The sequence below is a fragment of the Podarcis pityusensis genome (assembly GCF_964106645.2).
Source record: "Podarcis pityusensis genome assembly, chromosome: 13".
NCBI lineage: Eukaryota > Metazoa > Chordata > Lepidosauria > Squamata > Lacertidae > Podarcis > Podarcis pityusensis.
In genome coordinates, this window is record NC_138038.1 from 22,657,978 (window position 1) to 22,684,834 (window position 26,857).

The 26,857-nt window shown below is 47.1% G+C and overlaps 1 protein-coding gene across 6 annotated transcripts in view; it reads left to right on the plus strand.

Annotated features, from left to right (window-relative positions):
* ARHGAP23 (Rho GTPase activating protein 23) overlaps positions 1–26,808 on the plus strand; it is a 164,851-nt gene extending 138,043 nt beyond the window's left edge. For all 6 annotated transcript variants that reach the window (XM_080979247.1, XM_080979244.1, XM_080979246.1 and 3 more), the window contains 10 exons: positions 1,078–1,196; positions 3,140–3,295; positions 3,924–4,002; positions 5,106–5,179; positions 7,450–7,539; positions 8,803–8,928; positions 11,094–11,135; positions 12,443–12,536; positions 19,572–19,603; positions 20,531–26,808. In XM_080979247.1, the coding sequence (XP_080835373.1) occupies positions 1,078–1,196; positions 3,140–3,295; positions 3,924–4,002; positions 5,106–5,179; positions 7,450–7,539; positions 8,803–8,928; positions 11,094–11,135; positions 12,443–12,536; positions 19,572–19,603; positions 20,531–21,721 (2,003 nt within the window). In that variant the 3' untranslated portion in view covers positions 21,722–26,808. The remainder of the gene's footprint in view (positions 1–1,077; positions 1,197–3,139; positions 3,296–3,923; positions 4,003–5,105; positions 5,180–7,449; positions 7,540–8,802; positions 8,929–11,093; positions 11,136–12,442; positions 12,537–19,571; positions 19,604–20,530) is intronic.
* The last annotated feature ends 49 nt before the right edge of the window (positions 26,809–26,857 follow it).

Sequence of the window (26,857 nt, forward strand, 5' to 3'; positions counted from 1 at the left end):
TGGGTTCAAATCATATCTCAGCCAATGACGTGCTGGCTGAGTTGGGTTATGTATGTATGTACAGTGGTACCTTGGTTTACAAACAGTCTGGTTTGCATATGTTTTGGATTACAAACATGTCAAACCCAGAAGTGTGTGTCCCGGTTTGCAAACTTTTTTTGGATTGCAACCCATTTTTTTTCTATTACGAACAAATTGTTTTTGGAGGCCCCATTGGCGAAAGCGTGCCTTGGGTTACAACCTGTTTTGGTTTACAAACGGATCTCCAGAACGGATTATGGTTGTACACCAAGGTACCACTGTATTTAAGTGCCATCAATATACAGTCATACCTCAGAAGTCAAATGCCTTGTGAGTCGAATGTTTTGGCCCCCGAATGCCACAAACCTGGAAGTGAGTATTCGGGTTTGCAAATGTTCTTTGGAGCTTCCTGCAGCCAATTGGAAGCCGCGCTTTGGTTTCTGAATGTTTCGGAAGTCAAATGGACTTCCGGAATGGATTCCATTTGGCTTCCGAGATACGACTGTAAATGGCTCTGTACAAAATTATTTAAATTTTCTAGTTTTCTTCTGCCTCAGTTCCCTACCTGGAAGTTATTTGTGTGTGTCTCCATTAGCCAGGCTTGTCACTGTCAGGCTAGCTTTTCACGTGCACAATTATCATTTTTTAATGTGAGAGAGAAGAAAGGAAGGAAGGAAGGGTCAGCCACCTGACAATGACATCACAACGACCCATTTTCATATGCTGGCGTTATTTGAAATCAAACCATGCTGACAAAGGTGTGGCTTTGCTGGTACCAGTTACCAGCTGATCAGTGGTGCTTGCAAACCCCCACTTTTGTCACTTTTGTCATCTTTACCTGCAGCACACCTGATGCTCAGGTGTATGGCAGGTGGATAAAATGGTCTGTTGGGCCAAATGAGGAGGAGGACTGATGGGCCTGATTATGCCTGCAGACCTGTGGTACCCCCATCACTGCTTTAGGCAGGCCACTGGGTGATAATTTTTCGTCTGATTTTGGCCTGTTATGTTTCTCAGCCAGTGAACTTGCTTTTGTTCTTCTTTCCCCCTGCCCAGATGACAGTGCCCACCAGAAAGCTCCTTGGGGTATCAACATAATGAAGAAAAACAAGAAGCCTGCTCCAAGGGCCTTTGGCGTGAGACTAGAAGACTGCCAACCTGCCCCTGACAACAAGGTAGACCCTTGCATTTCCCTGCATGTGCAAACCTAGTGCATTAAATTGTAAGAAACCCATCTTTTCATGCTGCGGCACCTACACTTTGGAACTCCCTTCCTGTTTAAGGCAGGCAGGTGCTGGACTTGTCGCTGCAGCCTTAAAACATTTTTGTTTAGGAAAGCCTGTCCAGACACAAAGATGTGCTGCTACAATCAAGCAGAATATGCATTTTGTTAACTAAATAAATATTAGAGAGGAAGCACCTTGAGCTTTCCTAAGGGCCAAAACCCAGTTAAAATATCTGGTAGGCTACCTTCCCCAATAATAACCTGTCAGTCCAAGCTGCCTTTGTGCTCTTCCTGCTTGCAGCCTAGTCACAGACAACTGTGTGTTTGCTTTAGATAGCAAGTACCTGCAAGCATGCAAGTGGAGTCACCACATGCAACGGAAAAAGGTGTGTTGTGGGGAGTTGAAAGTGAGGAGGAAGTTGAGACCTATTAGCCTGGTGGAAAGAGAATAATTTCCCAGACATGGTCTACAGCAGGGGTAGCCAACCTTTTTATACCTATCGCTACTAATGCATCTTTCTTGATGGTAAAATTTCCTTACCGCCCACCAGTGCTCGGTGGAAGGAGGATTCAGCTTGTGCCGTAGAACCCCCTACCGCCCACCTAGAATCCTGAAACACCCACTAGTGAGACCAGGTTGACAGTCTCTGATCTACAGAGTTCCAGTTGAGGGGGCTGGATGCTAAATGCCAGTGTGGTGCAGTTGGTAGAGTGTCAGACTAAAGCCTGGAAGATTGGGGTGCTGTTCCCCACTCAGCCATGAGACTCACTGGTGACCTTGGGCCAGTTACTGTCTCTCAATCTAACTTACCTCACAGGTTGGTCTGAAGGTAACCTTGAGAAGAGGTGAGATATGTTGTTGGCATCTGTCTGTCTTGAGAGACAATGGAGTGCACCTCTGGGGGTGAAGTCAAACCTCTGCGTTAGCTGCACCGAAGTGACCTTCCTGGGGTGCAAGCCTGGGCAATGTGTAAGGAGATCCTGGGCTGCCCAGACAATAAGACTCCCCTCTCAGCCTCACAGCTCTCCTCCAAAGGAAAGCACAGCAATACGTTTGGCACCTGCTTGGCTGCAGGAGTTGCTGGAAGGAGGCATACAAGGCACCACCCAAGCACCTAAGGGACTCCACTCCAGATTTGTGTAGGGCAGCGGTTCTCAACCTGTGGGTCCCCAGATGTTGTTGGACTACAACTCCCATCATCCTTGAGCTCTGGCCTTGCTAGCTAGGGGTGATGGAAGTTGTAGTTCAACAACATCTGGGGACCCACAGGTTGAGAAAGGCTGGTTTAGGGTTTACTTCTTAGCCTTTTCTTCTCCTGAAGATATCTCACAAGGCAGCAGAGGTTTTCCTTCTCCTAGATTAGCTACCTTCCCAGGTTGATGAGCTTCACCTGCCCCTAAAGGTGGGATATAAATGTACTAAATAAGTAAAGCAATACAACACATTCCTGTTCAGGGAATGTGCAACATGCTGCTTAGAGGAGCATCTCGGCTTAATTGTGATACATGCCAGTCCTGTGTTTTCGGAAGTGTAGGGACTTACTCTCGCATCTCATGCCCAGTTAAAACACAGTGCCCAAGTTGTTGATGTCCATATTCCAACAGTCGCCAGAAATAAATTGAAGTTCAGACTATGTGGATTTGGCTGCAGGCAAAGTTTGACGTTCCAGAAATTTATATGACACCCTTGCAGGGGATATGTATTGGTCATGTGCATGTTTTGGGACTGGCCAGCTATTTAAGGCCCTTTAGACCGGGTGTGGCACCTTGTCTGGCACCAGCCCATTTGCTTCTGCAGCTTTAAATGCCGCCGCCACACTGCACTCGTGCCTTTGACTTGTGAAGGTTTCTGAGACTGCCGCCAGCCTCACCTCCGCACTTCACTTTCTGCAGAAAGTCCCCCTGATTGTGGAAGCCTGCTGCAAGGTGGTGGAAGACAAAGGCTTGGAATACATGGGCATCTACCGCGTCCCTGGGAACAACGCTGTGGTCTCCAGCCTCCAGGAGCAGCTCAACAAAGGGTCTGCAGAAATCAATCTGCAGGAAGAGGTGAGAGCAGGACCACTCTGCCCCTCCCTGGCTCCTGCCAGTCTCTCTGCCTCCTGTCAGTCTCCCCGTTTCCCCTCTTCGCTACTGTTGAAAACTCAGCGTACAGTATGCTGCTGCCACCTAGCTGCCACTTAGCTGTACTATAGGCAGTGCCCACGCATATTTGCAGAAGGCTGTACCTGTTGCACACTGAACACTGGGCCAGTTCACAAGCCTTGTTTGGGCTTCTGACTCGTAGAAGCAAAGAAGTGGCAGCAAAGAAACTAAGCTAAAAAATCAGGAACTCTCCGAGTCAAATCATGCCTCAGCCATGAAACCACTAGCTGTACTTTGGCGAGCTTGCCTCCCCCCTCCTGCCATCTAGTGTTATAATGTAATGATTACAGCCTCCTTTTTCTGCTAAATCACCTGTTTTCTGGAGACAATAAATCACTGATGGAAATCTAAGGTGGCCCCTTGGCCATTTCTTGCCAGCATGGCTACACGATTTACGATAGTGTTGATGTTTCTCCTGTTCTTCTGGGATCTGGTCTCTTGCCTAGAGTAAAAATCTTGGTGAGATTAGAAGTGTGATTTTGAAACATCCCAAACTTTAAAATTACTTCTTTCTCTCTCCATATATGGCCAGAGGTGGCAAGACTTGAACGTCATCAGCAGTCTCTTGAAGTCGTTCTTCCGGAAACTCCCGGAACCACTGTTTACAGATGGTGAGTGACTCTGGCTTCACACCCTTAGCATTTAAGATAGCGTAAATCTACATTTTCTCTTTCGAACGGATGGGCAAGTGGAAAGGCAAAATGCTCGGATGGTTGGGATTGTGGGGTGGGCCACGTTTTTGGTGCATTGGATGCGGGTGGGAAGGTCTGACTATGTGTCTGCCTTCTGGGTCTAAACCTAGGCGCTCCCCTCTTTCAGCAAATGAAATTGGTCTTGGCAGTGCAGGGGCAGACATGGATTGCGAGAGAGGAAAGAGGAGCTTAAGTGCCCGGAGAAAGGACTGGGGCCTCTGGCTGGGCAAGTGACTATATAATAGCAAAGCTCTCAGGAAGGCCTTTTGAATTAATTTCAGGTTTTTGAAGGGAGGTATTTCCCCAACAATGCTCTTTCTTGTCTTCAGCGCCTTAAGCTTGCCCCTATTTCTTTTCCATCATGAGCAAAACGCTTGCCTTTAAATGAGCAGGGTTGTCTCTAACAGTGGAAGGAAAAAGCCATCAAGTCAGCTGTCCCACAAAACCCCTATCATGCAGGAGCAGGAGTGCATTTGAGTGCTCACCTGGTAGGTTTAGGTGACAAGGGTTTGCAGGCAAGCCGAGTGAGCAGGAGCCAGCAGAGGAAGAGATGAGGCAGAAAGCTGTTGGAGGAGGGATGGAGCTCTCCATCTTCCCACTGCCAGTTCAGTGGCAGGACACCTGCCTTGTGTGCAGAAGGCCCCAGGCTCAATCCTCAGCATCTCCAGGTAGGGCTGGGAGAGGCTCCTGTGCAAAGTCTGGGAGAGCTGCTGCCTTTGTCAGGCATTCTCAGATCAGAGCATATAACTCCAGGCTTTGATCTCCTTTGGGAGCCTTGAGACTCCTTTGGGTTTTCTGTTTGCTTTCAGACTCAATTCAAAATGCTTTGGAGCAGGTTACTTTAAGGAGTGCTTGCTCTCATAGAGGCCTACCTGGGAATTGAGATCAGGGTCAGAGGTCTTGCGCTCAGTGCCATTGGTCTGCCCAGGTAAACTGCCACCGTATCACCTTGCGCGGGACTCCCATTTCCTCTGACCAGACAGTGCCTAACAATCACAGATGAATTTCTTCTTTTTTACAAGATAAGTACAATGACTTTATTGAAGCCAACCGGATTGAAGATGCCAGCGAAAGGATGAAGACCTTGCGCAAACTGGTACGCAATTTGGGGAGGGGAAGTTGTCCTCTGTCAGTGGATGCTTTTTTCTTTGCAATGCAGTGGGGAAAACACAAACACATTTCCTCTCCGCCTTGTTGTAACAAAGCTTTTGAGAGGGCAGGTTGTAGCTCAGTGGTAGATCATCCGTGCCGCAGGTCCCTGGCATTTCCAGGTAGACCTTGGGAAGGACCTCTAACCGAGTCCTTGGAGAGCACTGGCCAATTGATGTAGATCTGGGGAGGCTCAACGGCTTCATGGAAAGTTGGTCAGACCTCTAAGACCTGGTTGCCAGTGGCAGAGGTGACCAATGCACACTTACGCATGCACGCACACTTACCACACATAGAGCACATGCACACTTACAACACATACAGCAAACAAACCTGTACTCAAACTAACCACATATATACAGACATATGGCACTGCCCACCCCCCGCTATACAGTTATGCAGCCATACATAGGTATACTTTCTCTCTCATACACAAGCCCCTATCACTTTGTGATGGCGGATGGCAGGAGATTTCATGCCCCCTCGTGGTCTTCAAGGAATGATACCTGAAGTTCAAGAGGCAGCGTTTTCACACCCACTGCAGTGCTGGGGGGTGGGAGGAGACTTGCCACTCTGGGTTCACCAACCCTAATGTAGACTATACTGAGCTAGGCAGCTCAGTGGTCTGACTCAATATGAAACCACTTCCTGTGTTCCAGTTATGCTAAAGTGGTGGCGGCATGAGTCAGTCTTCAGCTGAAATTAAAAACTTAATATTGGTGTGGATAACAGACGGGTTAAAGCATGTTCTCTACAGCAGTTATGTGTTGGGTCTCTAGGTAGAAAGCTGGATGTGGCAGGGAGAGAGAGAAATTGCCAGCATGGGAATGGAGAAAAGAGGAAGCCTTAAATGTAACATGTTAACACCCAGAAAATTTCAAGTCAGAGGATACTCCAAGAGCATCTATAAAACAGACAATTTACTTAACTGCCAAGCCAGTTATAAAAACACTTATGTCTTTAACACATTGAATGGCATCCAAGTCAACAGTGAAGCATGAAATTATTCTTAATTCTGGAAAAACCAGTATGCAGAAATGATTTCTCTCTTTAAGAACACCGATTTTATTACACAAAGCAGAGCAAATTATGTAGCACTCCTCTCCAAACACACTTCATCCCTTGGCATAGGAAGTTCATTATTTAAACATAGTTTTAAACAATTAAAAAAATTGTTTAAACAATTTAAAAAATCCTCCCTTTATAATCTTAAGCGTTCTCTTGCCCCATTTTACATTTCATAAAACAAACCAACAGAATCGCTCTTAAGGGTTTGTTTTTTTAAAAAAATACTTTCTTAACCCTAAAGGCAATTCTTCATGATGTCTGCTAAAGTAACCTCTAAAACAAAGGCCACAGGCAGCTTATATAGTCCTGAGTACAAACCAAAAGCCTCTTAATGCCAATTACGGAAGACTAAAGGGGGGGCGGGCGGGGAGGACTGGCTGAATGAGCCTTATATTTGCATGCTGACTATGTAAAATAATTAACCTTGAACCAGTGAAGAGGGAAAAACATGTAGGAAATAAGTACATAGGGAAAGTGTAAGATGTAATTAACTCCATATTGACAAATCCTGTAACGAGCCCCGTTCATGCTTGTAACTTACTCTTTTGCTGCACGTAGAATCAGAGAACTGTAGAGTTAGAAGGGACCACAAGGGTCAATCTAGACCATTCCTGCGGTGCAGGAATCTTTTGCCCAACATGGGGCTCAAACTTACGAACTTGAGATTAAGTGTCTCATGCTGAGTTGTCTCCATTCCCTAAATCTGGGTTCTTTTGCAGTCGTGAGCACTACAACACCATAGCTAAGCTGTTGCTGATTTCACGGGCAATTCAGTCACATGCCGGCAAATTCAGATGGTGCAGTTATAGTGAACTGGAAGGTCTTGGGCAAGGATTACCTGTCCACGCACACACTTTAAGCCTCCACATAGGTGAATTCCTGAGCATAACTTATAGAGCAGGTACAGCTATATCTTTTAGCGTCCAGCTTTAGTTGATGTAGGTGATGGTAAGCTTTTGAGTTTCACAGGTTTCTGTGTCTTCCTAAATTCAGAAGCTTCTGTATCCCTGCAGTTCGAGTGCCAAATTCATTTCACCAAAATTTTTGGAGAAATCTGGAAGAAGAGAGGGATTGGAGGAATTTTCCATCTTTCACAGATGTCCCAAGCTCTAATTGGTGGCTGCTGTTTTTCTTCCATCTGTTCCTCAGATCCGGGACTTGCCAGGCCATTATTACGAGACCCTGAAGTTTCTGGTGGGACACCTGAAGACAATTGCTGATCATTCCGAGAAGAACAAGGTAATGTTTGCCGAACCGAAAGAAATACGCAGTATGATATGGTAGCTTCTTCATATGGAAGAAGATCTAGGTAGGTGCAACGAATAGCACAAGCCATGGGTAAGCAACACACTTCCACAACAACTCTGCTCCCAGAAAACAAAACCCCAGCATCCCCATGACAGAGACATTGTATAGCCTCTGTGCAAGTTATGTGAAAGCAAATCAGGACAGTTTCTCAGTATATATGCTTCATCTGGAAGCAGCCTTAGGCTAAGCAGTGGTTTGATCTCAGTGCCTCGTAAGCAGTGTAATAGGTCAGACCAAAGTCCAGTGTTTTGTCCCCACACCGGCCAGCCAGATGACTGTGGAAAGCCTGCTGGGGGGACAGGAGGGCAGCAGCCCCATTCTGCTCTCATTTCCCAGAAATGAGAGGTATGTTCAGAGGCAGGGTGACTGATCCTAGAGTTAGCCATTGTGACTGTAAGATGTTGATAGTCTTATCTTCTGTGGATTTGTCTAAGCCCCTTTTATTTATTTTTTATCTTTTTGTAATTTTATTTATAATTTTCAATTTTGCAAGGATTCCACATTCAACCAAATGCCAACATTTATACGTTTAACATCGACTTCCCTTCCCCCCTTTCCTTTGCGGCTGCATATTCTAAGTATTCCATATTCTGTCTTTTTCTTTTTTTTCATCTCAGTTTATTTTATACGGCTGAATTTAGTATAACCCTGCTAATGGTTTGATTTGTTTACAATGATCCCCCCCCCCAAATATCCTACAAACCATTTCCAGTCTTCCTTAAAGACTCTTTCTTCCTGGTCTCTTACTCTGCTAGTTAAACTCACCATTTCTGCATACTCCATCAACTTCATCTGCCATTCCTCCTTTGTTGGAAATGGGCCTTCTGTCTAAGCCCCTTTTAAAGCCATATAAGTTATATATCCATCTCTACCGTCTTCATAACTTCCACCACAATCCTAGTCACTTACCTAGAAGTAAGCCCCAAACTTCCCAAAAGACAATTCTCGGATTGCACAGTTAGCTTGCAAGCTCCTTGGGGCCAAAGACCTGTTTACAAAATTTCACAAGCAACAGCAAAGTGTCTTGTGTACAGTGCAGGTGTTTATATAACTATAACAACGAATGCAGACTGAAAGCTGAGATGTTTGCGGGAAACAGTCTTGTAGCTTCCTTTGCCGCCTTGCAGTCAAATGCCAGAATAGTCTTTTTTCTCTTTTTTTTAAGCCTAAAAACAACAATGGCTTGCATTGCAGATGGAGCCCCGGAATCTTGCTCTGGTGTTTGGTCCCACCCTTGTTAGAACGTCGGAGGACAACATGACCGACATGGTGACACACATGCCTGACCGTTACAAAATCGTGGAGACCCTCATACAGCACGTAAGGGGCATGGAGGTGCCTGCAGGGGCATAGCAGGGGCTGGAGGGCAACCAGGAGAAGAATGGCCCTGCCTCCTGGATGTGGGATGACCACCACTTAATTGCTTTTTAAAAGTCATCTGGATATCTTCTTGCAAAGAAATGAATGCAAAAAATTTTCAATCCATTATTAGTTTCTGAAGTGGTTGCTGCGTTTTGCATTTGCTCCCGTCACTGTAGATATATGTGAGCATTTCTCAATTTATTGAGGTACGTTAGCTTAACCATATAAGAAGAACTTTCACAAGATATAAGGAATATCTCATGCGTTAAATCAGCAGTAGACACTACTGGTCTCTTCTTGTTCCAGTATTTTCTATAATCGCAGCTAAGTCTATTGGCCGTTACTCTGAACTGGTTCTTGACCAGTGAATCAGTTGTGGATAATAATAATAATAATAATAATAATAATAATAATAATATTTTATTTATATCCCGCCCTCCCCAGCCGAAGCCAGGCTCAGAGCGGCTAACAACAATAAAAGTAACACAGTTTACATAAAATCACAATCAATTAATTGAAATGCATTCTAAAATCAATTCATTCTAAAATCAAATCAAAATCAAATTAATGGCAACCATTGGGCTAGAGTTCTGTGAGGATTACCAAAGGAGGGCGTCAGACTGTGCCTTGGCCAAAGGCCTGGTGGAACAGCTCCATCTTGCAGGCTCTGCGGAAAGATGTCAAGTCCCACAGGGCCCTAGTCTCTTGTGACAGAGCGTTCCACCAGATCGGGGCCACGGCCGAAAAAGCCCTGTGGCCCGGGATCTCCAAGATGTTTTTATTTGAAGACCATAAGGTCCTCCGTGGGACATACCAGGAGAGGCAGTCACGTAGGTATGAGGGTCCCAGGCCATATCGGGCTTTAAAGGTTAAAACCAGCACCTTGAACCTGAACCTGTACTCCACCAGGAGCCAGTGCAGCTGATATAGCACTGGGTGAATGTGATCCCGTGGCAAGAAGTACTTTCACTGTTCTTGCTACCTGCTGCTCAGCAGGCATAGGGTTGATGGGAGTTGTAGTCCCATCAGGAGGGCTTCTCTTCCCTGCCATAGGTCACTGCAGCATTTATAAAGCATTGTGGTTGCTTCAGAAGCACCCTCACTGAGTTCAAACCAGATGTGTCTTTTCCTGTTCTACAGGGATAGAGGGCTGGTAAGGGGGAGGAGAATGGTTCTGCAAGTTTGAAGCATGAGCTGGGTTTAGGGAAAATAATAGCCAGTGGACTAATGGCTAGGCTGTCACAAATAATTCCCTTCCTTGAAGCCACATTCTGGAAGGACTGAAAAGGTGCAAACTCAAATGCTTGATACAGGAAAGCATGGTGTGTTGCCCTCCCAGGGGAAAATTACACATTAAGACTGGCACAAAGCATAAAGAAACCGTTGTGGGAGAATGGTGGAGCTTTATTTCATTCAGAAATTCTCCAGAAAACCAAATATCAATTCCAAAGGTTTACGCTAACATGTGGATCACTTAACCATAATGTGTTTTACAGGCATGCACTGTTGCATGTTGTGGTGTATGTATGGAAAAATAACCTGTATTGGGGGGGGGGTCAAATTAAAAATTCAAATATATCCTTCCTGCTTCTTTGAAGCCAGTGAAAAGCCAATACACAGAAATGTTCCTGTGTTGTGATTTTTTTAAAATAATAGTAGCAACAGAGAGGGCGAAGGAACATACAACTGGCTAAATATACATACAACAGTTAGAAATTATTATTTGCAGTAGGTGGGAAGCCCTCCAAAAGCATAGTGAGGAAGGAGGAATTCTGATGACTAGCTAACCCAGTGCCCAGCTTCACAGAACGTACGTCTGTCTTGTGAAGTGAAAAGCCAGGAAGAGTCCGTGTTCGCATTTCATGGGTGAAGAACCTGCCACGACACCCCTTTAAATCCAGGGCAGGCAGCCTCTTGGATTCCAGCCTTCATCTGCCCAAACCAGCCTGGCCCAATGGTCAGGAGAGATGGGACAGGTGTAGTACCATGACACCTCAAGAGCAACAAGTCCCCCCAGCCCACCTTTAAACTTGCGAGTCTTAATATGATGTTGGCTTTGACTGGTTAATGTTAGCAACTCGACTCTGCTTTGATTCCTCTCCTCTGCCTTTTCCCTTTCACAGTCAGACTGGTTTTTCAGCGACAAGGAGGATAAAGGTGAGAAGGTGAGTCACTTGGAAAGGAGGAGGATGCCTGTACCTGAGACTGCAGGGGAATGCAGGGTGTCAGCACAGCCCTTTCCCAGCCATGCTCTGTAGACAGTCTTTCTGCTGATTCCTGTTGGTAGTCAGAAAGGACAGCCCTGCAGCTAGGGTGTTGTTGCGGTAAAAGAGCCTAAGCTTTATTTTGGGGCAAACCAGATGCCTGTGAGGACTAGCAGGACAGGAAGGCAATAGCCCTTTCCCAACAACTGGTCCTCAGAGACACAACGCCTGTGATATTGGATATAGTAAGGAACCATAGTGTGACTGGTAGCTGTTGATAGCCTTGCCCTCCTTAAAGTTGTCCCCTCCCCTTCAAAGCTGTCGTCGCTGCATCTTTTGCCCATGAATTTGATAGTTCTAATAAGGAGCTGGGTGGAAAAAAATACTTCTTTTTGTCTGTCTGGAATCTCCCACCATTTTCTTTCGTTGGATGATCTCAGGATTCATGCTGCTCGCAGATCTGTTTATGCAGGAAAGACAGGAGGCAGGCAGTCTTTTTAAGAACGCTGAAAGAACGTACGAAAGAGGTTTTGCTTACCAAGGTGTACACATGGCACTTCTTTTGACCCCCTGTTGCTTCTGCCAGACAGGCGTCGCTGGCTTTTGGAATTATATGTTTATATGCATGTGTGCGTGTATATCTTGATTTCTAGAGGTGATGAGCATACGGATAGTAACTGCTCTCTCTCAGTCCGCCACCCCCTGCCCCAAATGTATGAGGGTGGTGGACGTATAGGAGGGGCCCCTCTGCCACTCTTAGCACCGGAGGGAGTCTGTAGGAAAGGAAGTGCTCTTTCAGGTATTTAGGGCCTAAGTCCTTTAGAGCTGTAAACATGAATGTGAGTACTTTGAATTGTGTCCATTAGCGAACTGGCAACCAAGGCAACTATTTTAAAACTGTGGTCTAGGTTTCGTAGGCTTGAACTGTGGTGTACTGTTGAGTGGCTGGTCTTCCCTGTTTGGCCCAAGGTCAAATGAGATAATCTTTTAGTTCTTTTCAGCTTTACTCTTCTGTGGAACATTATGAGATGGGAGGAGTGGTTCTTCCCTTCCCTTCTCCCCATTTCCCCCCAGGTATAGGACAGAAGGAAGATAGATGACTGGAGAAGTCACAGTTTTCCTATACTGAAATACTGAGACCTCCACAGTGCAGCCAAGCACACCAATAAGAGAGTTGATCGAGGAGAAAGAGAAATCCATAGAACACTGTACATCTAGCAGATGGCTTGAATCTTTCCCTCCTAACCATAAATGCATCCATTTTGCAGACCCCTGTAGATGAGCAGGAGGCCCAATCAGTGCCGAATATTGAGTACCTTCTGCCCAACATTGGGAGGACAGCAGCTCCGGGGGACGCTTCAGGTGAGTGGACATTGCTTCATCCCAATGGCTGTGGAATTCCCAGAGTGCAAAGTTCTGACTGGTGTTTTGCAGTGTTGCCTCTCTGTAAAAGTTATTCCCGTTAGTTCCAGTATTTAAGCGCAACAAGCAAAAAAAGAAAAAGAAAAGTCAGTCCACTTCCCTTTCACACTACACATTTCATACATACGCCCAGATCTCATTTCTCTTAGCTTTCCCATAGGCCAGTAAATTGTCTTTAGCTCCTTGTTGTTGACCTGTCCATCTAACCCCATCCCTCGAGTGCACGATGCTCAACATCCCTTGCCAAAGCCGCCTGCCTGCTTCTGAAAAACATTTGTGTTTGGGCAATTCTCTGATAGCAGAGAAGTCTGTGTTTGGGGAAAAGCCACTGGGATTAGCTCCTTCCCTTTGAGGCTGCACTGTTAGCAACAATGTGCATCTCTTTCTCCCTGCCCCGCTTTCTTGCAGTTTCATAAAATATAATGCACCGCTTGATTGGAAGCAGCTTCCAAACAGTTTAAAAAGAGATGAAACAATAAAACTGAGAAAAATCTACAACCCTATTTTAAAACATACCAAAGTTAAAATGCCAAAGCAGATTAAAATTGCCTCAACTTTCTAAGCATCAGGGTAGGCTTGTCTAAACAAAAATGTTTTTAAAAAAGTAAAGGTAAAGGGACCCCGGACCATTAGGTCCAGTCGCGGACGACTCTGGGGTTGCAGTGCTCATCTCGCTTTATTGGCCAAGGGAGCCGGCATACAGCTTCCGGGTCATGTGGCCAGCATGACTAAGCCGCTTCTGGCGAACGAGAGCAGTGCATGGAAACGCCGTTTACCTTCCTGCCGGAGCGGTACCTATTTATCTACTTGCACTTTGATGTGCTTTCAAACTGCTAGGTTGGCAGGAGCAGGGACCAAGCTCACCCCGTCACAGGGATTCAAACCGCCAACCTTCTGATCGGCAAGTCCTAGGCTCTGTGGTTTAACCGACAGCGCCACCCACGTCTCAAGAATGTTTTTAGCAGACACCTAAAAGAGTACAATGACAGGGACTTGGTTGATCTCAGTAGGCAGGGAGTTGCAAAGTGCAGGTGCTGCCACCCTAATTGATCACATTCTTAGAAATGTGGAACAGATATTAATTGGTACCAGCAGTAGTTAGTGCTAATTCTACCGATCAAAGCGTTTGAGTGGGCACGTGTTGGGTAAGGTGATCTTGTAGGTAAACTGGCCCAAAGTTGTTAAGGGCTTTATATGCTAACAGTGATGCCTTGAACTTGGCCCAGTAGAAAATCAGCAACTTGTGCAGATCTCTGAGCACAGGTGTTATATGCTGACAAGGCCTCACTCCTGTCGGCCACTGTGCTGTACCATTCTGCACTTAACTGCAGCTTCTGAATCGAGCGCAAGGGAAGCCCAACATTCCTTGCATTGCTAGCCCCAAAATGGAAAACAAGCTAAAGGTCCCAGCTAAAGAAGAATGGCAACATGTTGACAGAATATGCACAACTCACAGACATAACCTATAGAATAAGAGAAGAAGAAGAACATACGTTTAAAGAAGATTGGAAAACGTTTATTGAATATATAGGAAATAATTGTTTACAGCTGAAAACGTTGGCAGCATTAAGATAAAAGTGTAAAAAGTTTTGATGGAAGCAATAATGGAATACTGAATTGTATAGTTTTTGTAAAATATGCAGGGATTTATGATATGTAAAATGAACCATGGAAAGGGAAGAAGGAAAACCATTGATATCTTAAAGATGTAAAATGAGTATTTTAAATTGTAGAACAGAAAATGTAATTAAAATACACACACACACACACACACACACACACACACAGCGTTGCCCGCATTACCGTAATCCCATCTTGAAGTAACCAATGCACAAACTACTATGGCAAGGCTTTCCTGATCCACGAATGGCCGTAGCCGTCGAACCAGCCGCAGTTGCTAAATGGTACTTGTAGCCATTGAGGCAGAGCTGGATCCAGAAGCCCCCTCAAACTGCCAACCTGCTCCTTCGCAGGGAGTGCAGCCCCATCCCAGGCTAGTCAGCTGACCAATTTCCCGAATGTAGGAGCGACTTATACACAGTTCCTGCGTCTTTCTGGGATTCAAGCTCAGCTTGTTTTTCCTCATCCATTTCACCGCTGCATCCAGGCAGTGGCCCAGGGACTGTGCAGCCTCTCCCCATTCAGATGTCATGGAGAAATAGAGCTGAGTGTCTCCAGCATACTGATGGCACCTGGCCCAGAAACGCCGAATGACTGCTCCCAATGGCTTCATGTAGATATTAAATTGCACTAGAGAGGAGAGCCCCTTGTTGCATCCCATAGTGTAGCCACCAGGGGGCCAAAGGCACTCTTCCCACGCTGCTCTCTAGGCTGCCCTGATTGGAACCATTGTAATACAGTGCCACCAATTCACATTTCCCAGATTGGGTCCAGGAGGATGCTGTGGCCAATGGCCTCCAATGCCAAAGAAAGATTAAGAAGCAGGCACAAGGTCATACTTCCCCCTCTGAAAAGGGTGAGCAAGGCCAGCTCAGTTCTGAGGCCAGGCCTGAACCCAGATAGGAAGGGATCTAAAGAATTGGTGCCCTCCAAGAATGCCACCATGACACTCTCCACCACCTTCCCCCCAAAGAGGGTATTGGCAGCTGACCGATAGCTGTTCCGATCCAACAAGTTTCTTTAGGAGCAGTCACACTGCTGCCTCTTTTCAGTGCAGCAGGGGCCACCGCCACATGCAGTGAAGCATTGAACACACTCTGGGCCCAGCCAGACAGCCCCGCCCGCTAGATTTGATAAGCCAGGAGGAACAGAGGTTGAGGGGGCATGTGGTTTGACGCCCTGCCACTGGCACCATGTCCACATCAGCTGATTGCATAAGGTGAAACTGGTAGCACAGTCCTTAGAAAAAAGGCATGCATAGCCAATGTCACCTACCCCGCCCCTTGGCCAGTGGCAAACAGAGCCTTTTAAGTTGGCAGAAGAGAAACCATATTTTTGGCACTGGAGGGGAACGGCTCTTGCACTCCAGCTGGAGTTGCTAATATTGATGGGAGGTATTGTTTAAGTGGGGGTTTTATTTTGTTTGTTTTTCTCTCTTTCTACTGTTTACAAACTTCCTTAACCTTTTTTGCTGTCTTACTCTGTTCCTTCTCTCTCTCTCTTTCTCTCTCTCCATCTCTTCCCTCTTCCTCCTCTTCCGTACTCCAGCGGAACTGCCGGAGCTCTGAGCTGGTACGGTGTGGTTGTGCTCTGGTGTACATGCACTAATTCCATTGGGTAATTACGAGAGGTTGAGGAAAACAGGAAAGCGGTTCTGGTTCCTTATTGGTCCTTCCACGCCGACGAGCTACAACATTGGCGTATACTATGATGAGACACGACATCCGAAGTCGAGCTCCTTACTGTTAAAAAGTTGGGAGTGAAAAATGAGGGCCACTTCATGGGCCTGTGATTTGCTTCTTAAAGCCAAGCATTGGGGGGGGGGTCAATTTAAAATCAGTTGTGAAAATAGTTTAAAACAAAACAAATCAGTAGCTTTCTAAGCAAGTGCAGAACATCCCCCCGCCCCCAGAATGGAAAGGTAGTTAATTTTTATCTTTAACAGCTCCAGTAATATGTAACTTTATTTTGTTTTATTTAGTTAGCATTTATATACAGCTTACTAGAACAAAAGATAACGACTCATTATAGACAAGTCTAAAATAATATAACTTGCTCATGCAAACAGTCTAAATCCCAAGATTTAAGTTGTCTCTCTTCTCTGCCTGATGAAGAGTTCTGTGTGATTTGAATGCCTGCGTATATGTTTGCACCAACTAATATTGGATCCCTGAAAATAATTGCTCTGGCTGTTTTGTATTCAGTTTTTCCACGGGGAAGCAAAAGGTGTCTGTCCTTAAAACGTGGATGCCGCAGCCTAGAGACCAGAAATGTTTCCTTCCCCACCTTCAGAGGTTTTGCTCTTTCAAGGACTTTGGGGTTGGGGGGGGCAGACTCAGAGCGACTTTCCTGCCTTTCCTCACTCTCGTTATTGCCAGCCACTAATTCCATGTTGTGGGTGGGGAGGAGGCCTTGGTTGTCAAGAGTGGGCCATTGTGACCATCCATTATATTGTCTGTTGGTTTCATTGCCGCTGACGTTGCTGTGGCGGATTTTGTGTGTGACTGTGTGGAGGCGGGGGAGCTATTGCGCAAACGGCTTGGCTGGTACCGTGCCCCTGCGAATTTTCTGTGGTTTTCTAGCCATTGTTCCTGCCTGTGCTCTTGCCCCATGGGGTTTGCCAGCACCCACCTCTGCCCCCTGCTTCCTCTTTGCTGGATCTGCCTGGCCTGGCTTTTAATTTTGTTAAACTTCGGGGGGGGGGGGGGGCTGCATTGCCACTACTTTGATTTAAGTACCCCTTAAAACATCTGGGCAACATCTGCCAGCCATTTTCTTAGGTGTGGCTCTCTGAACGTGGCAATAGCTGAATGAGGCAGAAGCGCAAATCTTTTATTTTTTTGGCTGGTTGTGAAACTCAACCCCACCACCCTCTATTCATGGCTCGCCTTCAGCTGTGTGGGGTGTAAGGTATGAGCCCCACTTTCAGCTAAGGCAGATCCCCTCTAGGACAAAGGACTAAGAATTCCCAAAACACTGACTCTTAAAACTTTGGTTGTGTACACTCTGTACGGTAACAGCACATCTGTTCCCTCAAAAAAATTCTGGGCACTTTTTAAATTTTTTAAGGCTTGTGGGGAGTTGTAACCCTGTGAGGGGAAAACTACAGGGGCATTTAAAATGTGCTTTAAATGTACAGTATGAACACAGCCTTCGTTGTACTGCCGGGCATTAATCTGGTTCATTGGTTGTTTGTGGGCCTCTGTTTCATTTCAGCGTTACTGCTTGAGCAGCTTCTGGTTAAAAACGCCAGTTCCTTCTGCACTCCAGTGCACCTGTACTGTACATTCAGTACGAAGGGGCAGGGGAAGCATTTTGAAGCATTCCGAACTCTGCCATGTTTGCCACATGCACAGCAGACAAGATGCCACTGATTTCAGAGGTGATTCCACCCTGGTGGCACCTGCTCTTCCACATCCTGACGAGGGTCAAAAAAGAACAGCAGAATTCGGCACCCATCGCAATTTTTGGGGAGGAACGACTTGAGCATTTCCTTTTCTTTCTTTCGCCATTGCATCCTGTCATGCTTTCAGAACCCATCCTCACATTGCTGACCATGAGTGGGAAACAAGACCCTGTTTCAGAATCGCTGCTCAAGGAGATGGGAGATCAGCCCTGTCCCTAATCCTGTTAACACTGAGCTCCTGATAAACTCCTTATGATCCACGAGGCCAAATCCAGCCCCCAGTCATATATTGTGGCCTCTTTGGCCACCTCTTTTTACAGTCCCAGGCCGGCCTGTGGGGGACTCCATATACCTGACCGATGAGCTCATTTTGCTTTTGATGGGTCACATGCCTTACGAATCTGGCTTCAGTCTTGCTCCTCTGGGTGGAACTGTGGCGCTTTCCCTTCTGGGACTAACTGCGCATGTATGTGCAAATGCATTGGATGTTAGGACGCTGTGCCTTCCTGCCATGTTGTTAGTGGGCCCATAAAGCAGGAGGCAGGCAGCTGTGTCTGGCGACAAGTCAGGTGTTGATCAGATGTTCCACTGCCTTCCCCCTAACCGCTCTGTGCTCAATCTGCCTTTCTACTTCACTAATTCCACTGACTTTGCTCCACTAACCTTCCTGACAGCCTTGTCACCATCACTTGAACAAATGTGCCTGATTGTGGTCCCCACCCTTACAAGGCCCCCATTCATTCATTCAGGATACTCTGCGTGTTCTGGGGTGCTCGATCTGTTCTTGTTCTTGATTTCCTCCCCTCCCCACCCCTTTTATTTTGCCACCAGTTCATTTAGTTTTATTTTCCTTAAGTAAACATAAGACAAAATGAAATGGTGGCTTGTGGTCCAAGGTGGCATGTTTGTAAACACCCAGGGTCAACTTCCCTTCTCTGGACTATTAGTTAACAAGAGGGAGCCCCCTGCTCCCAAACCTTCTTCAGTCTTGGCTTACTTTTTAGTAAGGGCCCAAAATATTATTGGTGTTTTGCTCAGAGATGTGCTAGGATAAAGAAATTTGCATAGAGTCCCTCACTTTAAGACAATTTCCTCTGGCAAGAAGCGATGTGATATTAGAAAAATGGTTTGCCTTAGTTAGATGTTTATCGGAAGAGCCCCTGAATTTGGGGTACCTAATCTTTTAATTTGATTTTCGTATTGGGAGTGTCCTTCCCCAGGACACCACCAGGGGGCGCAAACGACCTTGTCATGTCTCATTGGTGATTGGGCCATTAACAGCCAATGCTCTGACCCACCAAAGTACAGGCTGTGATCCTAATGAGATTGCTGAAGGGAAGAGTGAGATTCAGGAGTCCCTGACTGCTCTGCGCACAAGTGTGTGTCTTACGGAGCCAGTAGCAGACAAAGGAAGGGGAAGTGCAGCTCTGTGAAGTTTCACAGCAAACACAGTTACATTCACTGCAAAATACGGAGGCCCCCAGATCTGCCAGCAGAAATGCATGGCTTGGAAGCTTCCTCTTGTGTTGTCAGGAAGATGAAGAAAATAAAAAAGGCTTATTAGGTTTCTATTTGGAGGGCTTCATAGCTGGCCATTAGCTGAACTCACTATTCAGACTTTAGGGGAAGGTGAGTGAAGTCAGCCCTGGATGCCAAAATAGCACCTCTTGTTGCTTTGCATTGTTTTTTACACTGTCCAGAGAGAGAGAAGCCTTTAGACTTCCATAGTCAGAACAGAAGAAGCATCTGCTGAGTCATCCCTTCTTTTTTATGGGGTGCCCCTTTCGGTTTAGCTCTGATGCGCTGACTCGGGAGCATGACATACCTTTGCTGCAGGGAAGCCATGGGGACGTGTTCCCCTCGGCAGCCTCACGACCCACCCGCTTTCCCGACACTGCCCCATGTCTTACTGATCCTCCTCTCTCTCTTTCCTCTTTGTTTGTTAACAGATTCGACCAACAGTGGCTCAGCTAAATCAAAGGTAAGGCTCCTTTCTGTGTCATACCTGCCCGTTGGGGAGGAGAGGCGGGAAAAGAGGCTTCAGCTCCTCTTAAGGGGTCCCTGCACTCACAATTTGCACTGGGGGGGAAGGGTTCCATTATTTTCAACAGGACACCCCTCCTTTTTTGCAATGCCATATCTGGAGGCAAAAGCCCCTATCCCCACCCCATGACTGATCCAATCCCCCACTCGACTAATTTGTAAGGTGGGGGGAGAACCATACACACAAGGGCACATCTACAGGTAAGGTCATGCATTTCTTGGCCCATAGGTTGTGTGACTCACCCAGGTAGCATCTCCCAGTGATATCAGACTTTCCCGTTTTATACTTCTGCCAGGGCAAATGTAAAAGCACTTGTGAGAATTGCGAATCTGCATTAATGATACTGAATATGATGCTCTCTGTTAGGGCATGTAAACAGATCATTGAGTTAAGGGGTTATTATTCCAGGGTTGACCAGTCTTGTAACCCAGGGGTTTCCTAACCGTGCTCTGAGGGCCCATGGTCTTCATTCAAGTGGTCCACGGCATGTCCCCATTAAATATTTCTATTGGTTTTTTTAATTTACTTGCATTTTTCTCCCTTTTGTTTCTTTCATCGTATTACAGTTTGATTTCTGTGCAGTGCAAATCCGAACACAATAACATACAATGTAAGAAGTAAAAGAAGAAATGCAAATAGAATTAGAAATAATATAGCATCAGGCACGGGACATGGCAGTTGCTACCAAAGGCAGAAAAACCATTAAGTGGTCCGCCAAGACCACCAGCAAATTTCAAGTGATGGGGGGGGGGTGGAGTTTGGGGACCACAGAACCTGAACATTTCTATCTTGTCTCTGCTTTGGACAGCTTTCCCCAGGCATAACTCTCTCCCTCCCTCCCCACCCCTTTTGCCCTTGCTGCAGGCTTCGTGGGGCTCCCGGAAGGAGCACTATCACAAAGAGATGCTTGCCATCTCCTTCATCTCAGCTGTCAACCGCAAGAGGAAGAAGCGGAGAGAGGCCAAGCGTTTCGGGAGCAGCACAGATGACGACTCTGAGCACGAGTCGGCCACCAAACCAGCCGCCAAGAGAGACGAGGAGGAGGTGGGGGCAGAGGAAGAACCCAGAGAGGCAGAGGAGCTTGGGAGCAGCAGCGGCAGCAGAGGTCCAGAGCCCAGTGGGCAGAGTGGCCCAGAGGGCTCTGTGAAGCTCGAAGTAGAGTTGGAAGAAAGGAAGATGACGGTGCCTCAGGGCAGCCCAGAACCGGCCCACGATGCCCGCTCCATTGTGTCGGGTTACTCCACGCTGTCCACCATCGACCGCAGCCTGTGCTCCGAGGTGCAGTCCGTAGCAGAGAGCCGTGGGGAGGAGGCAGACGATGAACGCAGCGAGTTTAGCCACGTGGAAACGGACACCGAGAATGGTTTTGTGCCGGGGCAGGCCGGGATGGTCCCGAAAGGAGCCGGGCTGGAGGTGGCGGCAGAAGGTGGAGCTGCCGCAGCCGACAAAGCGTTCCATAGCCGAGCCTCCTTCAGCTCCCACCGCCTCATGCAGTGCGACACCCTGGCGCGGCGCAAGCTCTCGCGGCCCCGCTACAGCAGCGAGGCCTCCTCCAAAGGCAGCACGGAAGGCCCCAGCTCCAGCTCGCCGGGGAGTCAGGAGTCGCTGCAGCCCACGGGGGTCGCTGAGGCCCACAGCCGGCCTTCCCTCACGGAGCAGCTGCGCCTGCGCTTCCGCGGCTCGTCGGACGACATGCTGGCGGTGCGGCTGCGCAAGCCGCACTCGCCCGAGACTCGGCGCAAGAGGAACAGCTGGCGGCGCCACACGGTGGTGGTGCCCGGCGGCCTCAAGGACCTCAACTACAACGAGTGGGAGGATCAGCATGTCTTGGGGGCCTCCGAGGCCCGTCCGCTGGACGCCACCAGCAGAGCTCCCCTCCGGGACAACAAAGACTCGGGGCTCTCCAGCCTGGAGTCGACGAAAGCTCGGCCTTCCTCGTCTGCGCTGGGGAGTGCGGTTGCTCCCGGTGGTGAGCAGCAGCGCCACAAGGCCGGCTCTGAAGGGCGCTCGGCTCCCCGGCGCACAGCTTCCTTGCGCTTCCACCAGTGCCTCTAGGAGGCAGGCGGGGGAAGCCCCTGGTTGGAGCGGCAGGGGAGGAACCCGGCTTGGCCACGCCAGCAGCCTCAAACGTCAGTGGAGCAAGAGTCTCTTCCCTGCCCCAGCCTCGCTTTCTGACCCCCTTCCCCCTGGTCTTAATTTAATGACTCTCCTGTTTCGTGACTTGTGAATTTATTTATTCCCCTCCCCTCCCCAGGGCGGCAGTTGGAGAAAAGGAAGGAGAGGCGGGTGAAACGAGGGAAGGGGCTCTTTGGCCAGCCCATAGGAAGCTCTTGCCTTGGTTTTGCTGCTGGGAGGCTACCTGGGGCAATGGGGGGGTGGCCAGCCCCCATTCCTGCTTGGAAAAGCTTCTCTGGCTCCAGGGTGCTGGTCTGCAGGTTGGCTTTCAGGGCATGTGTGTGAAGGAGAAGCCAGGTGGAGGGTTGTTGAGCAGGAGCCTCTCCCTGCCCATCTCTGCCTTGCTGGCCGCCCCACATTTTGTCTCTTTTCCGAGGAAGCTCTTGGGAAGTCAGATCAGAAATGCTCATGGAGACCAGCTCATTCTTCCCCTTGACCACTGCCAAAGTTCTGCCGCTGATCAAGCCCCTGCTCCAATGCCATTCTGCCTCCAAGTCCTCCTTCCCAGGGCACAAGAATGTCTCAATCTTGTGGGGGCTCTGAATAGGTCCCTTTAAAAGAAAGAAAGCAAGCCACCCCACTGCTCCCTCTGTGCCTTCTCCCAAGATGAGCAGGTGGGCAACCAGCTCCCCAGTTTCCCACCTCCCTTGGCTTGGCCTTTGCAACACGCCTGCAGATTTGGCTGGACCCCCTTCAGTTGCAGCACTTGTGCCCTGTGGGCATGGGGTGGACTTGGCCCTGTACTTGGAAGTTGCCCGTGGAGAAACCAAAAACGACAGAGCCAGAAACACCCTTTCTAGAGGCATTTTCCACGCTGCTCTCCTCCTGCTATAAGTGGCACCGTCCCGTTTCCCCCCACACCACAGAAGCCACAAGGAGTCCTGTGGTTTCTGAAAGGCCAACCAATTCACTGCTAGTCTTCAAGGTGCCAGAAAACTCATGGTCTTTTGGGTGTTTTTTTTACCGCAACAGGCTCCCATGGCAACCCCTCCTGGCAAAAAAGTAAGAATCAGAAGGAACCTGTGGAACATCTGGGTTCACCTTTGGGATTAGACCTGTCCTTTGCCCTTCTTACCTACGGGTTCATGCTGCCTGAAGCCTTAGAGGATGCTGCCTTGCGCTGTCGGCGTTTGTGAACCTTTATACAACTTAGCTCTCCCTCGGCCACTGAGAACGTGGGTGGGGGGGAAAGTCTTGAGGGCCTACCTGTGTCTCTGCCCGACTCCTTGCCGCTCTTGTGACAATTTGTACAAACCACGAGGAAAAAGACAGTGGCTTCTGGATCAGCCAAGTCCTACCTGTGTTGGGTACAGTTCAGGGATGCAGTTGTTTGGAGAGTAGAGGATAAAGACCGTTAGTGCAAATGGGAAGTTGCCTGGCTGCTTTTATGCCTGTGTAACATTTCCCAGTAACTCTTGGTGCTAAAGAGGATGTGGAGCACCCACTTGCTGCCTATGGGGAGGATTTCTAACATAAATCCTTTCTATGTAGATTGTTCTGCTCACACTCAAATCTACCGTGACAGCCCCCCGCCCCAAATCTGCAGTGCAGAGAGGCAAGTGATAGGCTGAGTGTGGGCCTTGTGTGAGTTGTATTGTGGGTGAGAAGGATGGACATTAGGTACGGAGGACAAGCACAGCTGGTTCCCTCCCTCCAGTGCCCTGTGCAGGTATGCCAGTAAGAGAGTCTGAGAGATTCCTTAAATTTGCTGTTACAGATTCCCATGATAACATATGTTGGGATTCCATTCCAGCCTTCGTTCCAGCAACAGCTGAAATGCCATAATCCTACCATCTTGTGCTATGCAGTTGCCCTCCAAAATCCACACAAACTTTGATTTTTGCTGGTGCTACATTTCTTCTTAGCAATGTCTTTCCCTCCTTAGTTTTCTCAGTATGTTGGGACAGAAGTTAACCAAGGGTGCCACTCGTTTCTCTGTTAGGGCAGATACTCATCCTTCCTGCCCATTTTTATTTTATTTTATTGCATTTCCTTCGAGATGAGAGGCCTCTTACAGATTTGCTTTCACCTTGTGGTGTAAAATGTTCCTTCTAGCCCCTGACCTTTGTAGAATCTCATTTGTCCATATGGCATGTGAGAGAAACCGGAGCGGCTCTTTAACAAATAAATAGGCAAGGTGCTATTTTAATATGTGAATGCTCTATGGTGAAGTGTAGGAGCTGCTTCTGCAGAAAAAAGCTGCATAGTCAGAAAATAGCCTCACTGAGGTAGTGGCTTTCCCCTGTTGCACCCAAGCTATAGCAAAAGTATCTGGTCATATCAGTAGTTAACCACATTCAAGCAAAGTGCTTTTGTTTCAGCAGTTTTCCTGGAAGCACCATTTCCAGCGCCCATGAAGTTCAGTGGGTGGGTTTTGAGCAGATTGCTGCATGCCAGCCTAACCTACTTGCCAGTGGTGTTAGCAGGCTTAACTGCTATATTGAGCTCCTTTAGAGGGCAAGGCAGCATTCAAATGTGTTGGAAAGTGGCAAATGCTGGATTTCATCATTTGGAGGTGACATTTAGAAAGCCATCCTCATCTCCGCAGAACGAAAGGCAAACATTGCTATCACTGAAGATGTTTCTAGTCTCCATAGCAACTTCTTGCTGCTTGCATATGTCTGCAGGCAAAGTGACCTTGAAGTTTGCTATGAGAGCTTTATCTTGCCCTGCCTGTGATGAACTCAGGGCGGCGTGTGTCATTCCTATCCCCGCTTATTCACACAGCAGCCTTGTGAGGTAGGTTAGCTTGCTTCAGATGATCTTGCCAGGCTTCATAAACCATGGACTAAGCACTGCTCCCTCGACGGGCTCTTCCTCCTCTTTCACACTGGCTTTAGCGCTTCATTCCTGACTTGCATTGAGCCAAGGTTCATTGTTAACACCAGAGCCAGGGACTGGTGCTGCTCATCAGTTAACAAATCATGATGAGAAACGGAAGCCTATGCAGAGGGGAGGGAAGGCAGCATGTCTGAACCAGGCCAGTAACTGGCCCAAGTTTACCCAGCAAGCTGTTTGGGCTGAGTGGGGATTTCAACTCTGCTCTCCCAAGTCTTCACTTTAGCTCTCAAGTGTAGGCTAGTTCATGCATATTCATGTTTTAATGAGTGCAACATTAAGGTGGTGATGTGTGTACCAATGAGCCATTGTGGAACAAGTTGCCAGGCGTCAATCCAAGGGTGTTTGCGTGGAGCCGATTCACAGCTGCAGCTTTTGAGTTACCCAGTGTTTGGATCAGAAATTAAGTGCTGGCTATGCATGTGTGAGAGGAATCTGACCTGTAAGGGCTAGCAGTGTGCAAATTCTCAATGTGTCATAGTTGCAAATACTTTGGTGAGAGGTTCAAGGCACAGATGGCTTGGTAATCACCAACAATGATTATTTAAAAATCTAGTTTTTTAGTGTCCAAAGTGCTTTATGTTATGTACCTTCATAACCACCCTTATAATTACTTCTGAGAATGTAGTGATTGTAGAGAAGCACAGGCAAAACCTGGTGGAATTCCACCATGAATTGTGCTGTTTACCTTGACACCAGGACTCGAAATATCTGGCCTGTAGGATCCCAGTTCACCATCCTTGTGCTTCCAGGCCTGCTGTCCTCTGCATTATTCACTTCCCATGCCATGTATGCAGCAGCTACATGTACTACATAGTCCATGATGCAGCACAACTCAGAGTTCACAAGGGCATCTGGGGGCTAGCTAATGTTAAAAATGTGCACCAGAGTATAGAGGGGACTAGCAGAAGCCATGCAGGTTCCTGTACGCTTTCTGCTCAAATTTAGCAAATTGATTCCACCAAAATCGCATACCCCTAGTTCCATTTTGGGTAGAATTAGGCTGCAACCCTAGCTGTAATCCTAAATGAGATGTGGCGTGCTGAGAGTGGCAGGCTTGAATCTGGAAATGGAACGCTGCTGGAATTCTTACATTTGTAGTTTCCCTCTCATTGGGAATGGACTCTTGTTTTGAAAACCATAGAATTCTCTGTACTAGAGCAGAGAGACTGTCACAACTGGAGATTTTATCCATGCGTCGTAGTGTCCTTTTGGTCTGGCAGTGGTTGCAGTGTTGGCCTCAAGTGTCTGGTAAATGCAGAGTATAAAAAAATTATATACCTGACTGCTTTGAAATGTCTATAGGAGTTTTAGAACGTCAAACTCATCAGGCACATTGATGACCACTTTTGCTTGAAATGTGAAGGTTTATATAGGCTCAAGCTCTGTCAGATTGCGGATTCGTTTCTGCAATTGGAAGCGAGTGGCGATTATTAGCGCCTGCGCCCTCCAGCGCACTGACATGCTAATGGATTCTGCGGGGTTTCAACAAAGGGGGATTTTTCATAAGACAAATTCCAAAAAAGACTTAAAAGGACAGAAATGTTGTTCATGCTGATAGGGACATAAAACAACTGTAACACAAAACACCAAAAAATGGAAATGCCTATAATTTGTGATACAATTGAATTAGCCACAAATGTGCTGTGTGCTCCACACTCCGCATTTTCTAATGCACATCTTACAGCCATTCCATTGAGGCCTTGAAAAGGGGTGTGTGGAGATGTGGAATTTAAAACTTAGCAAAGCTAAACTATTTGCTACACTGTTATGCATTGTTCTTTTATGCAAATATTTGCTGTAAAGTTTTATTTTTCACTTTATTTTGTAAATAACCTTTAAATGTGTAACATATGATAAAAGAGTTTATAAGGATTTTTTTTTAAATGAAGACTGTTTTGTTTTGCTCCTTTTAAAAACCCAGTTATATTGACAGTGTTGATTTTTTTTTTTAAAGCACCTGCCTGCCTGCATGGTTTGTCCCTCTTCCCACCTTCACTGTGTTGTACAATGTCAGACATATATATATGGTCAAACGAAACAACTGAAGAAACCCAAACTCTGCTTTGAGGATCTCCTCAGATTTACAGTGATATACATATTGGAAATAAACTGGCTTATTCAGAGAATGTTTGCTCACTTTCTTTCTTTTTTCCAAAACAAAGAACCATAACCTGA